The sequence below is a fragment of the Amblyomma mixtum genome, chromosome 3, assembly GCF_055824585.1.
Source record: "Amblyomma mixtum isolate Tamu chromosome 3, ASM5582458v1, whole genome shotgun sequence".
NCBI classification, from domain to species: Eukaryota; Metazoa; Arthropoda; class Arachnida; order Ixodida; family Ixodidae; genus Amblyomma; species Amblyomma mixtum.
In genome coordinates, this window is record NC_143014.1 from 108,100,164 (window position 1) to 108,117,196 (window position 17,033).

General features: G+C 47.4%; 2 protein-coding genes across 2 annotated transcripts in view; one reads left to right on the forward strand and one right to left on the reverse strand.

Annotated features, from left to right (window-relative positions):
* LOC149351303 (E3 ubiquitin-protein ligase TRIM45-like) overlaps positions 1 to 17,033 on the forward strand; it is a 47,262-nt gene that overhangs the window by 7,555 nt on the left and 22,674 nt on the right. The gene's annotated exons all lie outside the window — the stretch shown is intronic.
* LOC149351305 (uncharacterized) lies at positions 12,193 to 13,171 on the reverse strand. The gene is made up of 2 exons (XM_089577007.1): positions 13,050 to 13,171; positions 12,193 to 12,934 (listed from the first exon to the last, which is right to left on the reverse strand). Exons 1-2 carry the CDS (start codon positions 13,152 to 13,154, stop codon positions 12,545 to 12,547), a joined length of 495 nt encoding a protein of 164 aa, XP_089433133.1. The 5' UTR covers positions 13,155 to 13,171; the 3' UTR covers positions 12,193 to 12,544.

Sequence of the window (17,033 nt, forward strand, 5' to 3'; positions counted from 1 at the left end):
TGCTAGTTAAGAGCAAAGAGGGGCATAGCGTGTCGATGAGAAGCAAAGAGAGGTAAAGAGTATCAAAGAGAGGCAGTGAGAGGCGGCGAGTGCCGTGGAGGCGTCAGTGCTTTCGCATTCACCCAATGCGGGTTGCCGGAGTGATCTAGCTCTAACGTGTTTGCGTGTTTCCCGTAACACTTTACACAATTTTTTAAAATAGGCTTTTTGAGTTAGAAAAGCGCTGTTTTCGGCTTAGCATTTTCAGCAGTGTAGCACATCAGAATACAGCTAAGACGTACTAACTAGCAGGCTGGTTAACTAATACTGAACAGGTAACTTTTTAACTGTTAATGTTAGGCTCCTTAATTATTGAGATGAGTGCAGCGTACCGTAAGTAATATCCATATCAGTTTTTAGAATTATGAAAATGCGGTTACCCTTGGCACTTTGGCCCAACAAATTTTGGATATTTCGGCGACTTACGTCAACTGGAGAGGTTATACCTGTGCTACACGGGCACTTTCGAATGACATCTGAGTCGAATGGCATTCGAGACTTGGAATGGCATTCGAACTTGACGGACTCCCGCGGTGCTACACGGCACTTTCCAAACGCATTCGAAATTCTCGGCTCGTTTTCAGTGTACAACGACGACGACGGTCACACTAGTCCGACAACGGCACTATCACGGTGAACAGCATCATGTGATTATAGTGAACTATCCAGTTCACTTTAATATTGTAGTGGGACAAGTTTTTTGGCTAAACGACACCGACGAATCCGATCGGCGGACGGTCAGCCTTCATATGCCCTCGGGAGTTCGGCGGCTGAGCGAAAACACGCTGATGAGGGGACAGTGCGAATACATGCGCGCTTATACATTATCCGTATTGGAAATAAGCGAAACGAACGGCTATATTTCACATGTGCACACTTGGACACTCGATAGCGATAACCACTTGCCAAATTAATTTCAGTCGACGACGACTCCGTTCCCTTCAGCGACGACTAGGCCTAGCGAATCCGCAGGGTTGGATCGGTGATTGCGGTGGTTGTGAAGAATGAATTCACAAGTTTTAGCGAATGCAAATGGTCAACGAGTGTAGTTTTGACAACAGGGACATGAAATCAACTATTGCTTACATCGCAGGACGCACATACGATGAACGGGAAGCGGCGGTGTGACACGAGCTGCCGAGCAGTGCTTTACGGCCAGCAGCAGTCGTCGCCGTCGCTAGCTTGTAACTAACAAGTTAGGCCATTTCAGTTAACGCGAACGGTCACCAAACATACTTCTGGATAAAGTAGCTTAAAATAAAGTACTGGGCATGTTGGAGGAAGCCGGGAAAATTAGCGAGAAGCGCCGATCATCCGATGTCAACAACCCGGCTGTCAAGTGTTTCTCAGGCGAGCGATCGTGTCGGCGCTTCCCACAGATTGTCGCACTGCGTAAACAAGCACGCGTACAACCGGTACAGAAGAGAAGAGATTATTTAATAGAACTAAAGCGCATATTTCGTTTTGTGTCTTGCAAACGAGCACAAGCTGTTCATACGAAGCGATGTAAACCAATGTAAACAGCAGTATGACTGCAGTCGTCCTCATCGGCGCACTCCTGGGGAAATTTCATGCTCACGCGGTAAATGTTCATTGGTGTACTATTATCTGCAAGCACTCACCTAGACGGAACACGAACTATTTGCTAAACAAACAGCAGAAAAAAGCGAGTAGCGGGTATCGAAATGAACAGCCACAGAGCCGAAAGCAGTCGCGCGGCGGTGGGCGGGGCGAAGAGACGGCGGCGGCGACGGCTATTGGTTGGTTCGCGCTGTGTTCGCGTTTCGAAGGCATTCCAAAATCTGGAATGTCTCCGCGGAGCTCCTTCGACTGGAAAGTCATTCCAACCGAATGCCGTTCAAAAACTTCGTGTAGCAGCGCACGTTTGGCATTCGAGTCGCCAATTCGATGTAGCCAAAATTTGTTGTGTCACAGGGGCGACGGTAACAGCGTTTTCGAAATATTAAAAACTGATATGGAATTACTAACGGTGGCTTACATCACTCACAACAATTAAGGAGCCTAACAGTAATACTAGTTAAAAAGTTAACTATTCGATACTAGTTAACCGGCCTGCTAGTTAGCACGTCTTAAGTGCATTCTGATGTGCTAGTGTTGACAATGCTAGGCCGATAAAAGCGCTGTTCTAACTCAACAAGCCTATTTTTAAAAATTGCAGAAAGTCATAGGTGAAGCACCCTGTATATAGAGCTATAGAGTATACAGTATAATAATAATAAAAAACAGCATTTCGCGTGCACACGCTCTACAGCAAACTAATATAATGCTTGCACATGGTAAAAACAGCCCTAAATATTAGCACGGAGGCGCAGAACTTACCCAAAGGAGGAAGCGAAAAAACAGAGTAAAAAGATATAGGTCCAGATACCAGGGTGTCGAACCGGAATTTTTTCGGGTTCGGTTCGTGTTCGGGTTGATGTTCAGTTCCGGGTTCGGGTCCGGAACGACGTTCTGTTCCGGTTCGAAGCGGTTCGGACTGGGTCGGACCGGTTCAAACGGGTTCAGGACAAAAAAAAATTCGGAAAATAGATGAGTTTTTATCAACCCTGTTATGATCTTTACTTTCCTGTGTGAAATTGGTAGACGAGTTTAATGATAAATTTGTAAATTGCGAGGTGTCTTAAATTTATCCACTTTAATTTGATTTAGGCTGTAAAAAGATGTAAATTTACGGCAAGAGCCGCAAAATCAAATGAACTCAAAATTTTTGTATATAGGCTTTGTATATGATAGAATTCATCTGATGAGGTAGACCGAAAAGCTGGCGGATTTAGCGTCTACAAAACTTTTCAGCTTCAGCAGTTCCAGAGACACTGTCGCACGAGTAATAGGCTTCCCCTAAAGCTCGCGTCCGTCGGAAATTTATGCTCCGCAAAGTACTTATGCGGGCGCCGTTAGGCCCACTACATTAGCGCACACTATTGAGAAAAGAAGCTGTCCTGCATTGGGAGCTATACACAGACATCTTTCCGTCTCCCCACAACCGACATTTGCCAGTCAAATCCCTCCTGCCCCCTCCCCACCGCCTCCCGCACATCTTCAAAATGTATTTTTTGAGCAGCCCAGCCCCCTCCCATCCTCCGACCATGTGTCACATGGTATGAGAATATGCGATGCCCCCTCAACCGCCCATCACCCCACCCAACAAGAGCTTCGTGGGGACACTGGCTCTCCGTAGCAGCTAGGAGATTACCAAACATATTTTATTTAAATCATTTGTTCGACATTGCCTTACCAACTGGCGTTATAGTATATCTCGATCCTCTATATGGTTCAGCTTAAAAAAACACCGTTAATCGTTGCTTCTCGCAAGCAGAGCGTAAAATTTAATTTCGCCTATGCTGATGACGTCGCACTATTTTGTTCTGATAAAAAGAGTGTAAAAAAGAGCACTTGTAGGCGGGTTGGGGCACTTCGTTTCTGCAGGGACACAAATGTTCAACATCTTAGTTGTGACTTGCGCTGCGACCATAGGTCAGCGGATTCACTCATGAATCGATTCACCCACGCTCACATTCAGATCATGGTCTGAGCGGTGAGTGAGCTCGGGCTCACATCCAAATCATGATCTGAATTGTGAGTGAGCCCAGACTGACATTCAGATCATGATCTGAGTCATGAGTGAGACTGAGCTCACATTATGATCATGATCGGAGTAGTGAGTGAGTCCGGGCTCAGGCTCAGATCATGGCCTCTGTTTTCGCGTCGACGGTGTGCGCTTAGTTTATTTCTTTCCTTCTAGCTTGCTGACAGCAGAGGGGAGGAATGATTTACTGCTGCGACCAAGTACGCTTGAAAGCGAAGCCGCTATAGGCTACTTCTGTGGGCGACTGAAGAGAATGCCGCGGAATCGGGGAAGACGGTGTATTTTCCCTTCACCTTAGCTAGTTTGCGCGGGTGCCTGTGCGGTAATGAGCCGCGTGGGGATGTGGCGGAAGTTTTGTCCGAGTTCCACCATACCACTGCGCTGGGGGCGGGGGTCGTTTGTCGTGCGTCTTGGTCTGCTCGGTGGTGGTGGTGAAAAGCATTTATTCAGTATTTTACAGAGAGGTGCTCAGGGAGAGGCCCCTAGTGGGTCTCACCCCTTACAATACTAGGCGGAGTCACTCATTCCGGGATCCCGTTGGTCATGACCGCTACGCAAGTCCGCCGAACCAGGGCCTGTTGGGCCGATAGTTCCTGGCACCTGAGCAGGGCCGCCTCCCAGTCCTCTCGGGTAGGGGAAGGGGTGATGGGGGGGAGAGAAGGATTTTTTCTGCATGCTCAAACCATGTGGAAGGTGTAGGCCACCTCCCCACACAATGATCAGCGGCCATCAAAAGAAGGATTAAAGTGCTTGAGAACCGCCGGGCACAGCAGGGTGTTTGTAAAGAGCCTGAGGAGAATTCGTTCGTCAGCTTTACCCAGTCCCTTCATAGGGACTGGGTATCGCCGGTGTTCGGCACGATAGTGCCCAATCATGTCTTTAAAAGAAAGGAGAGGGCTGTGATCTGGGTTAAGGTCCTCCCAAGGGACGCCTGGTGCCCGGTGAGTGAGTGCGCGGGCTGCCTCATGGGCGGCTTCGTTACCTGGCATGCCTTGGTGGCCGGGGACCCATATGATTGAGCTATGAGTTGGATCGCCGTCGCGAGTACTGTGGTGTAAAATTTGGTGAGCGAGTGGAGTGATCCAACCGAACTCAAAGTTACGACAGGCTCCGCGAGAGTCAGTGAGTATGAATTTAGAGTCGGGATGGGAGGCTGCGAGAGAGATCGCCACCTCCTCAGCATGCGTTGAGTTGGGCGCTCTGAACGAGAGGCCGTCCACCTGTTTTCCCTCGTGTATGACTGCAGCCGTGTACCATTCCCCCCTAGAGCGGTAGGGGCCTGCAATGTCGACGTATAAGACGTGTTTCTTAGAGCCATAGTGGCGGTGCAGGGCATCCGCCCGAGCCTGGCGCCGGCCATTATGGTCCTCCTTGTTCATCTTAGTCGGAAGGGGTAAAACGTAGAGGGCGCTTCTCCACAGTTCGGGCACTCGAACCCGTTCCATGGTATGGTGATCATGTCTGATATGAAACCGGTCCAAGAGGCGGCGACCGGACACGGTCTGGGCGAGACGCGTGTATTGGTTAACGAGATGCGCCTCGCGAAGTTCTCGATAGGTGTTCACCACCCCCAACGCGAGGAGTCGCGCGTTAGAAGTGGAGATCGAGAGGTCGAGGGCTCTCTTGAAAATTTTGCGGAGTACAATCTCCAAGTGATCTTCGTCATGTTTCCGTAAGCGGAGGTAAGGAGTCGAGTACAGTACTCGACTAGTTACGAAGGCATGCGCGAGCCGCATCGCATCCTTACTTCGCAACCCTCCTCGCTTGTTGGAAACACGGCGAACCATTCGGTCTACCTGCTCGCCGACTTTGCGGAGTTTGGCAAGAGTTGTGTCTGCCTTACGATGTTGATTAATGAAGAGACCGAGTATTCGTAGCTCCTTCGCTTCACGGATGGGGCCGCTTGCGAGAGAAAGCTGAACGGAGATTTTGCATTTCGGAGAAGATCGAATATGCAGAAATTCAGACTTGGACGGGGAGCACTGGAGGCCGCAGTATGTGGCATAGTGGTCAACTATGCTTGCCGCTGCTTGCAAGCATTCCTCCATCTCTCCTATGTTTCCCGTAGTGGCCCAGATGGTGATGTCATCGGCGTACAGCGCATGCTGAACACCGCCGACACCCGCCAGCTGCGCCGGGAGATGCATCATAGCAATGTTAAAGAGAAGCGGGGACGGGGGCGTGCCACTTGGGTGCTTCAGTGCAGTGATCCCACGTGTGCCGAGTCAAAACGAGTGAGTGGTCCCTAACGAACCGCGAGTTGAGATGAGTGAGTCAAGATCAGTCGTGAGTCTAAATGAGCCAGTGAGCCCAGATGAGTTGTTAGTCGAAACTCGAAATTAGTGAGCGAGATGAGTCGTGAGTCGGAGTGAATTCAAATTAGCTGTGAGCCTAAGTAAACTTGAGTTCACGAGTTCGAGTGAGCCGGGGCCTAAGTGAGTCTGAGTGCGAGTGAGCCCATAGGTTGACCAAACTTTTGTGAGTGAGCACTCATTATTTTGAAGAGGCATCGCTGCAACGCTGTAGCAAGTGCTGCATTGTACGAAGAAGGTACTTGCGGAATATAGAATGTTTGTGACTTCTCCGGGGCGTTATTGAGAGGGAGCCTGTGCGTCGACAGTATTTGTTGCTCTCTTGATAAAGCCTGGTGAATCCGTCGTGTACCTCTTAACGCGATAGCGTTTAGGAGCTCGTGTCGCAAAAAGCCCGGCGTCGCCGTCGGTGTCGTCGGCGTCGTTGACCGTGAGCGAAAAATATCCAGAGAATCAGCTGGCGGGCCGCCTAGGTTCCGCAACCTTGTGGCGTCATCACAGCCTCTCTACCGGATTGCGAGCAAACTGCGCACCACAGCAGGTGGCAGTTAAATTAATGATTGGCCGCTAGACGTTGCTCGGCAAAAGCAACCTGGATCGCGCAAATTCCATCGGTGGCAGCGCCTGCCATCCCATGGCAGTGGCGCATCACTTACCCGCTGCACCACTGCATCAGTAGTGGTATGAGGACTCCCAGGGATCTATGAATGTTAAGATAGACCAATTCTGCATATATGGGCTTTTGAGTTGTACCGTTAAGGCTGATCGCGCGCAGATCAGAAGGGGTGCGGCGTCGGCTACGCAGGCCCATGCAGAGGTAGAATTGCCAGCTGCGTGGCATCGGGTTACGCCACGCCCCGCGGCGAGCGCATTCACTGAGTGAGTGGCCGGGCTGACGTTTTCTCACAGGTAAGCAGTCTTAAGTGCCTCTGCGGACATTTTTCGTGAGAGGTAAGGCGAAACTTAAGTGTCTTCTCTAACTTGCTTCACGCTTCTTATTTTTCAAAACCATAAATGACCCCTTACTGGCAGCTGTGCTTAATACGCGGCTAAGTGGTCATCGTATTTTCTGGACAAGATCGTGAGAGAATTAAGTGTGCTAATACATCCAGTTTCCTCACTCTTCGTTTTTTTTTTAGAATACCTGTACAACCTCGCCAGAAGGCAAATTACAAAGGTTCTGATCGGTCGCTACTTACTCTACCCATATGTCTGCAGCCTTACCTAGCTCTTCTTGACAACAGTGTTTTGAATCGAGTTCAGCGGGTGTAGATTCAGTCAGCCACAAAAGCCTTCTTTGAGACTTCAAATATCGCCCTTGCTCGTGAGGACATGCCTCGCATCAATTGGACGTTTGTGTGGTCAGTGAATTGCGGCCTGTGCGAACAACGAGAAACTGTTGAGCAATGAAATTATTTTTGGGTCGTGATGCTGCTCTCGTTTGGAACTTTTCGTGTTAGTACGTCTATTTAGCGCATGGAAAAGCCTCGTGATGGATAAACACGAAGAACCTTCGCTTTCAACGACGTCATTGTTCAGAGAACAGTGCATTTTATCAACACTTTAGGAGAACAGTGAGAACAATGCGCTGTTCAGAGAACAGCGCACTGTATTACTCCGCTGGCCAACCACAACAGTAAACGAAATTAGCTTTTTAATGTCTTACTTTATTAAACAAGCCAAGTATCAAAATTTTATAGCTTAGTTTTTTGTTGTGATTAGCTGCTTGTTTATGTAACAAGAAAAGTTTAAACAACGTGCCACTTTTTTGTGGTGGAGGAATTCTGTGCAATGGTCCTGAATGTGGGCGGAGCTTCACTGTACACTTAAGTTGTATCCGACTACAGGAGAGCGGTTATATGGATGTTTGCATGCTAATGAGACTGCTGAGCCGCTGAATGTCAGTGCACGGTTTCTCATCAAATTCTGGCACTCTTTATACAATTTAAAGCAGGCGCAATCCAAGAGCTGGAAATGTCCATTAGTTAAAAAAACATCATTACTATCCAAAACAAGAAACTCCAGATTGAGCACCAAAAACGCTGTCAGCTGGAACCAGCAGATCCCATTTGAGAACCAGCAAGCTCTTAGTTGGGACTAGCAGGTTTCTGCTGGAACCAGTTGGTCCAGCAGAAAGCCAGCAAGATTCTTGTTGGGAGCACTTGGCCAGTAGAAAACCAGCAAGCTGTGCTGCTGGAATCAGCTGGCACTGTACAAAGCCAGCAAGGTTCCTGTTGGGACCAGCTGAAACAAAAAAAAATGCCAGCATAATCCAGTAGAATCCCATTTGGAAATTTTCACCTGGGGTGGCGCTATTTGTCATTAAGCATCGCTGAACACACGCTGCTAACGGGTGCATTTAAAACGCGAAGTCGTGCGTCAGTGTCTCTGTAATGGCAGGGTTATTCGGTATGCACGTTTGATGACGTGATGTTTTCATTCACGTAAATATAGATAGTGTGAAATGACGTTTTAATTCGAATTTTATTTCATTCCAATTCTTTTTGCTCTTCGTCATTGTTCCATGCCCTCGCCGTGGTGAGTCAGTCAGACAGGCGAATCATAAAATCGAACGAAGATCATTCATTCACCCTACATTTTTTACATGCTGTCTATCCACTGCCTACAGGTTCAAAGCTCAAGGTGCGGTCAATTGCTGCGAGGAAACAGTGCGCGGGAAAGGCGACCTCATTGTTCTCGCTTTCAATCTGTACACACGATTAGAAATATATATTCATATTTTAAGTAGCACATAGGTAATAAAATTTATGAGCGCGATAGACGCAGAAAGGCGCATCTTTGTCAGTTAAACCTCAAGTGACAGTGACTGGGAAAGTTTTCTTGCTTGTTTTCTGGGAAGCAGGTGACAAACTGAAAATCGCTGGGTCTTGCATATTTGATTTGCATTTTCATCCAGGCACCTTGTCATAGATGTCGCTGGTTGAAAATCTCTTTAAAGCGCGCACTGAACATTTTCCGCTGCGTTAATTCACGTCGGCCGTTTTTAAACATCAGACAGTGGTCTTTTCTTTGTAACTCGTTTATACCTTGACACTGCAATATATATATATATATATATATATATATATATATATATATATATATATATATATATATATATATATTAAAGAAGTTAACAGCCACAGAAACCAAAAAACACAGGGGAATTTTTTATATTTATTTTGTGGTATTGCTCAATGAAGAATATTACTATGTTATCGCTTAAAGATAATTGATTAGAAAAGCAGCAAAAAAGCAGAAGAATATATATATATATATATATATATATATATATATATATATATATACACACTGCGCGATTCTGCGAAGGCTGACACCGGTGGGAGTCCTTTGCAGCGACGCTATTTTGGTTCCATTCTGGCAATCCTCTCGGTCGTGGAAATCGCCAATAGTTGCAAAGGCGCTAGAAGGAAGCATTCGGACCAGGAGCCGCATTGCTCATCCCAAACTAACCAAGATAGGTAATCCATAGCTTAAGGGACGCTGAGGACATACAGAAGTTGGCCTGTTATCAATACATGGTAGAGCGTTCTGATCACAAATCGACCACTATCAGCAAGAACGGAGCTTTTATAAGCCTCAAAAGGCCACAAAATGAAATATATACAGTTCTCGCCATCCTCTGCTGATTTTAACAACTAACATGCGAATCCCTGAGGCTACGCTACACCCGCGACCGCTTCAAAATGGTGCAACCCGTCCTTGTCGATATGGGCGTCACGAGTTTGAATCGGCTGGCGGGAAGATTTTCAAATCCAATTTTTCAGCCAGCTATCTTGCATGGGCTGCGAGGTGTCACGTGAATAAATTACTTTCTTGCTTGGGTCGGCACCGGTCGCGCACTTCGAATCTCTTTCGGCTGCCGCACCTGAGCCGATGAAAAAGCGCCCCAAAGACGCGGCAAAAAACTATTGTGGCGCACGCAAAGGAGTTTGATTGACATATATTAGGAGCCACGAGCTGCGCTTGCTGGTGCGAAGGCAGCGACATTTTGCCGAGTTCAGGCACGCGCTGAGTTTTGCGCAATATTCGACCAATGGAATCCTGAAATAGGGACTCCAACCACGGGGTTCATACTCTATTTAGTCATTAAACATTTCCAACAACTATTTCTCATTCCGTTCTTCCAGCTTCTTCCTTCTCGACCTGCATCGACACGCAGCTTCGATTGCTGGAAAAATATATATGTATGCCCCAGAGATGGAGTGATTGCGAGTGGTTAATTAATAAGTACGTCAGCGTTCGTTTCAATATTCCCTTCCCCCAAGCAACCTGGGGATCGTTTCTCGAGGTCTTGTTTGAAAAGTATCGCAGGGAGGAAGCGCAGGATTCATGCTCAATCAGGTGCGTTATTATTGATAGAATTCCAACATAGCAATCTTACCTGCCTAGAGCAATTGTTCTGCTAATTGCTTTGTTCTATTACAGATTATTAGGCACCTCAAGGGAGCTCATGAATTGCAGTGTATATCCCAAAGGCGTTTCTTGCAAAACAGTGTAGCTAGAGTGCTTCCAGGTTGGCATCAAAAAAATTCAGGGGCACTTTGACTGTCTAAAGTGCGTAGAGGCGAAAGCGTTTTCCGTACCACTTTCAGTGCTTCTGTGGCACTGGTGGCGTCACATGTAATTGAGTACTAATTACTAAGTGATGACAAATCACTAATTAATGGTTAATTACTAATTAATGCCTGAATACTAATTAACTGCTAATTAAGCTTAAGCTTAAGCTTCGCCTTTAGGAGTGGAACGCGACAGCGTGTTGTAGCGCTGCCAGGGAGTCCACGGAACTCCACCACCCGTTCGGCGCGATGCCTTGCCGTTTCAACGCAACGGTTTTTGAGGAAAGGAAATGGCGCAGTAAATCTCTGTCATCTCGGTGGACACCTGAACCGCACCGTAGAGGAACGGAGGAAGTGGGAGTGAAAGAAGAAAGACGAAGATGGCCCGTAATGAAGAAAATGAAAATTGTATTTGAGGAAAGAAAATTACGCAGTAACTGTCTCACATATCTCGGTGGACACCCGTCAAAATTCAGGGGGGGGGGGGGGGGGTGCACTTTTTTGACCTAAAGTGTGGTCACTGATGTGTGGTTAAGATGTTAAGCTTCGCCTCTAAGAGTGGAACGCGAGAGCGTCTTGCAACGCTGCCAGGGAGTCCATAGAACGCCATCGCCCATTCGGTTCTACGCCTCGCTCGTCGGTAAATTGGTTTTTGAGGAAAGGAAATGTATTTCTCTCTCATATCTCGGTGGACACCTAAACCTCGCCGGAAGGGAAGGGAGGAGGATGGCAGTGAGCGAAGACACCGTATTCACTAGACGTGCCTTTGTTCATTTCAAACCATCGAGCTGGCATGGCGGAGTGGATAGCATGCACCGGGGTTCGATTCCCGAGCTCGACCAATTTCTTACTCGGTTTTATTTATTTATATGGCCTGACTAGAGAAGTTAATTAGGCTAATTGGGTAATTAAGCAATTAACTAAGCTCAGTCCCACTTACTTGGAGCATCACTATATGGTCCCTTCAATTGGTTGCATGGTTACTAGCCAAAGTACAATTGGCCCCGTTTGAAATTGGCGCACTGTGACGTCACGACCGTTTCGACCAACTGAAAAGCGTGACATTCTCTGTCGACAACTGCTGCTTACAACGATGAGACATTAAAGGCTTTCGCCTTAAAAGTTATTCTTAGTGACAACACATCATGTCAGAAGTCGAGATGGCATTTCTGTCTTAGATCGTGTTTGTCTTTTTGCGAGTCTCTGGCGTCAAAATTATCAGCACCATGGCGTTAACAGCCCTCTTTGTTTTAGAAGGCTTTGCGTCTTAAGCAGCACGATGCTTGGTAGTGCTGTGTATGAAGCGCAGAAAAACGTCGGGCACAGATGGTATGTAACGCATGCGAAATGCTTCGAACGTATAGTGTGTGCTTCTCTATTGTCTGTGTTCAATACTTTCTCGCGCTTTATTCACATCATGCAACACTAGGTAACCCGCCAAGCCACCCTGGTTAGTAGCCGCTCACTTCCTGCATCAAGGACTTCCCCTTGCTATTCAGGGAGACTTGTTTCTGGACAAATTCTTTATTTCTTTGAAAAACAGCACTCCAGTATATATCAGCAATACATGAAGAAAAACCCCGCAGTTGATAACACCGAGCGAAGATTTTTAAGAAAAAATTTGTGAAATTTAAATATTTACACGTTCTGATGGTAAAAAAGAAAAAAAATTAAATCAAACGGAAGCACAAGTAATGTCCAGTGATTGTGAACGAGAAATGTCCATGAGGTCGACCCAGGATATAGGTCTTGACGCGTCCAAGAATGATTTTGTCCTTGAAGAGCTGGAGGCCACGTCGATCTTCAGCTTCAAGTACATAATCACGCCGGCGGTGCGGCTGGGTGCAGAAACCGCCCTGAGCTCGAACGCCAGTGCTTGCCTCATCTTCGTTAACCGGCTCACTCATTCGCTGTGAGGACAGCGAAGAGGAGCCCACCACTGGCGTTCGATCTCCTTTACCTGTGCAGCGTCTTGCACCCACCCCGCAGGCGACTCCGCCGGCATGCTAGCCGTTGAATGCGCCGGCCGTGTACCGCAGGTCATGTGGCACGACGGAACCGAGGACAAATGGTACCAGTGCCGCAGACCTAAAAGCAGCTAGGTAAACGGCAAGGTGGAGTCCTCGAGAGCCAGCCTGGACGGGAAACAGGCGTAGGTCGACGCGGCCTTCCGCCTGTTCGGGGACCCGGAGGCAACCATAGGCACCAGGCTCATCGACAGCGGGGGCAGTACGGTGGACTCGAGCAGCAGCGTGGCCGGGAGCCATAAGCACGAGGTGGCTATCTTCGCCGCGGTGGTGGTGCGGACGACGATCACGGCGCTCCCAGCGGCGACTAGGGCTACGACCGACCCGCTTTCCTCGTTGACTAGCGCGGCCATTGTCAGGTGTAGGCACCTGCGCAAAATCGAGACGGCGTTTCGAGGGCTGGGCGGAGAGCACAACGTTTTCTGTTGCGCGGGTGAGATGAACGCAGGCAACCGCTTTAAGAAGGCACGTAGAACGTACTTACCTTGACAAGTGGCCGCCCACCTCCTGGCTGCCAGGTTTGAAGCGTGCAGGAGTGGTTCCGCTGTGGCTGCTGCAACTCGAAGCTGTAAGGGCGATGCGGCTTCATCGCAGCAGGGCACACAGCAGCAGGGCACACAGCAGCAGCTCCCAGAAGAATAGCGGCGCTCCGCTCTCGGGTACCACCGCGGGCTCGTGCGCCGCACCAGGCTTTAAGAACGGCTCCGCGGCAGTGCCAAGGGCTGTCGTTGTCGTCTTCGAGCGCCGCCGGCGCCGCCAGTGTTGGTTCAGCAGATAGCTGGCACATCGTCGAGTTGCACGGAGATGGGGACAGCGAGGCCTACTTTCGCCGGTGTCTTCGAGCAGTGCAGCAGCAGTGACGTGGCTCTTGGCGGATTGAAAACTGTCTGCGTCCAGCACGAGATGTTCGACGCGTGACTGGCGCTGAGCGTGATACGATGACACGTGCGCCGCGTGATATGCGAGGGTGAAACAAATCCCAGCTTTATCCTTCTCTTTGTCGTGAGTGTCTTGAATGGTGCCCGGATGTCGGCTGATGTGCTCTTCGTGGGCATTCGATCAATCGCTTGTGAGCGCATGATTTTTTATTTTTTTTTATTTATTTTTTTTACAGCGAGAAGCTGTTCAAGGCACATTATTTGGGATAAACCTCAGCGCAGTCAGTCATTTCGTGCCGTCACCGATGATGAAGGAATGGAAGGAAAGGAGGAAAAAGAATGAGAAGAAGGAAAAATAGACGAATAAGGCGAGAGACGTCGGCAGCGGCAATATCCTTAATCGTGGTCAAAGGGAGCAGCGGCGTACGTCGAGAGTTTGAATCGCTTGGCGGGAAAATTTCTAAATGCAATTTTCTGAGCAATGAATGCGTGTTTTGGTCCCGGACAAACAGGAACAAAGCAAAATATGCCCAGAATCGATTATTATTATTATTATTATTATTATTATTATTATTATTATTATTTAAAAAATGCGGTGGAGTTTTTCCACGGAAACATCATCACATGTCAATAGCACTAATTTCTGAAACTTCCTGAGCGCCTATTTCCCAAACATGGAGCACTGCTCGTCTTTTTCGTTTGCTCCGACGCATTTAGATCGGCACGCTCCGATAATGGTGTCATGCGCCTGCTCGGATGAATTTTGTGGTCGCATATATTAAGGCGAAAGCCTTTCTTGGCTATGTCGACGATTTCGTGCCATCAAAACGTGTCGGCAGCAGTTCTGGCGTCCTCAGAAGAGATAGGATCAAACGAATAGTTGTAATAGAGAGAGGATGATGTAAGGATAATGCGCAAAAACAAAATTATGTCGATAGGATGATCAGTTAAATAGTTAGAACCAAACATGGAGGAAGGAAAACTAGTTCTTTCCTTCCTCCATGGAACCAAAAATGTCGAAAAACCGTCGAAATAGCCGGACGTCGATATAGTGAGACGACGGTGAAAATAGGCAAAGATTTGAAAGTAAAGTTTGAAATGGATTGAAATGTGTTTGGTGAGATAATTAATTGAACAAAAAGTTTGATTGACATAGAGTAATTAGTTAATTAATTAGAAGCAAAAGTCATTGGACGGTTGAATAGGCTGGACGGGGATATAATAGCTGGTCGGGAAAGCTGCAATGGCGCCAAATTTGAAAAACCGAAATGCGGGATTGAGGTGAAAATGGGTGTAATCAGAATGGACGTGAACAATTAAGGTGAATAAATAAGAAAAAATGCAAAACAAAGTGGTTGTAATCGTTAACCGTAATAAATGTGAATAATTTATGATAGCAATTAATGAAAATAAATAGCTAATTATTGTGCTAATGAAGGCCAGTGCAATGCTAGTTAAGAGCAAAGAGGGGCATAGCGTGTCGAAGAGAAGCAAAGAGAGGTAAAGAGTATCAAAGAGAGGCAGTGAGAGACAACGAGTGCCGAGGAGGCGTCAGTGCTTTCTCATTCACCCAATGCGGGTTGCCGGAGTGATCTAGCTGTAACGTGTTTGCGTGTTTCGCCGAACACTTTACGCAATTCTTTAAAATAGGCTTTTTGGGTTAGAAGAGCGCTTTTTCGGCAGCGCATTGTCAACGGTGTAGTTCATCAGAATCAGAATACAGCTAAGACGGGCGAACTAGCACCCTGGTTAACTAATATTGAATAGGTAACTTTTTAACTATTAATGATAGGCTCCTTAATTTTTGAGATGCGTGCAGCGTACCGTAAGTAATATCCATATCAGTTTTTAGAATTATGAAAATGCGCTTACCCTTGGCCATCTGGCCGAACAAATTTTGGATATTTCGGCGACTGACGTCAACTGGAGAGGTTACTCTGCCTGCAAGCTTTTTGAAACTGCATGTATTTTGGCTCGATGTAGCCAAAATTTATTGTGCCACAGGGGCGACGGTAACAGCGTTTCTGAAATACTAAAAACTGATATCTATATTACTAACGGTGGGTTACATGAGTCTCAATAATTAAGGAGCCTAACGGTAATACTAGTTAAAAAGTTAACTATTCGATATTAGTTAACCAGCCTGCTAGTTAGCACGTCTTAGCTGCATTCTGATCTGCTACTGCTGACAATGCTAGGCGAAACAAAAAGCGCTGTTCTAACTCAGAAAGCCTATTTTTAAAAATTGCAGAAAGTTTAAGGTGAAGCACCCGGTATATAGAGCTATAGAGTGTACAGTATAATAATAGTGAAAAAAAAAAAAACAGCATATCGCGTGCACATGCTCTACAGAAAACTAATATAATGCTTGCCCCAAAGATTAGCACGGTGGAGCAAAATTTCCCGAAGGGGGAAGCGAATAAACAGAGTAGAAAAATATAGGCCCTGATGGCAGATACACTGAAGCTATCGCGCTGAGACTGAGCGCACATGCCACCTGGTTCTGAATGCGAGTTGCTCATCAAGCAGGTGTAAGAGTCGGAGCTGCAGTGTGAGTTGGAGTGAACGCTGTCACTAAGCTGCCACTGGCACCTCGGTCAGCTGTCAAGCGATTAGGGAGCCTTCCAAGTCAGAAATTCTTTTTCCCGAGCAGTGAATGGATGATGGCTGTGGAACCACTAATTATGCGGAGACCTTCCTTCCTTGCAAAATTCGGAATACCCGCCGAAGCTCTGATGTGCCGTCGCCAGTGATGTGCCTGTGGAACCATGAAGTGTCAGCGGCCGTCACGTGTTCAGCCGACCGTACACTCTAAACATGAATACGTTTATATGGGGGTAAAAAGGAAGTGAAGTATGTCTAACGCGCTCCCTTTCGTTTAAGAGAGTGCGCCAGAGGAGAGCTTACTCCGTTTTTTACTCCTTTCTGGTGAGAGTGATAGTAGCCCCTCGCCCGGACAGGAGTCTCGATTGACGCTTCACGTATAAAAGACGGAGGCTGCTCAATCCCGAGAACTTCCATCTGGTACTCGGGCGAGCTGCTCCACCTGGTCGCAGCTGCGGCTTGACGCGACAGGTGCATTCACTCGATTTAAACTGCGAGTGCTGCTGGAGAGCAGAAGTACTTGACGTTGGGTTAGTTCGTTCATAATAAATTTGAATGGCGCAAGGGAACGAACACAGGAAGACAGAAAGATGGAAAGCGTGCCTGTCTTTTTCTGTCTTCGTGTCTTCGTTCCCTTGCGCCATTCAGTTTATTATGGCCCAACTAGCCCAACAGCAAGTATACTTCTGCAACGCATTTCTTCTACTCTGGGCTCTTTTCTGTGTTAACCACTCTCGCATACGCCTGCCATCTCTTGAACGAACCTCATCGCTCTTTCCACATGCCATGCTAGGATCTTTGCCTACTGGACAGCTACGGCATAGTAGTTGCTTTTCAGCTGGTTTGCCGCGATGCTTTGTCGCCTAGCTGACAGCGAAGAAACAGCTGAGGGCTTTGGTGCTATTAAGGAAGCATAAGAAAACCATGGGGTCCAGTAATGCTTTCCAAGTGAAATATTCTCAATTGTGTTTTTTGGACCAGTTGGA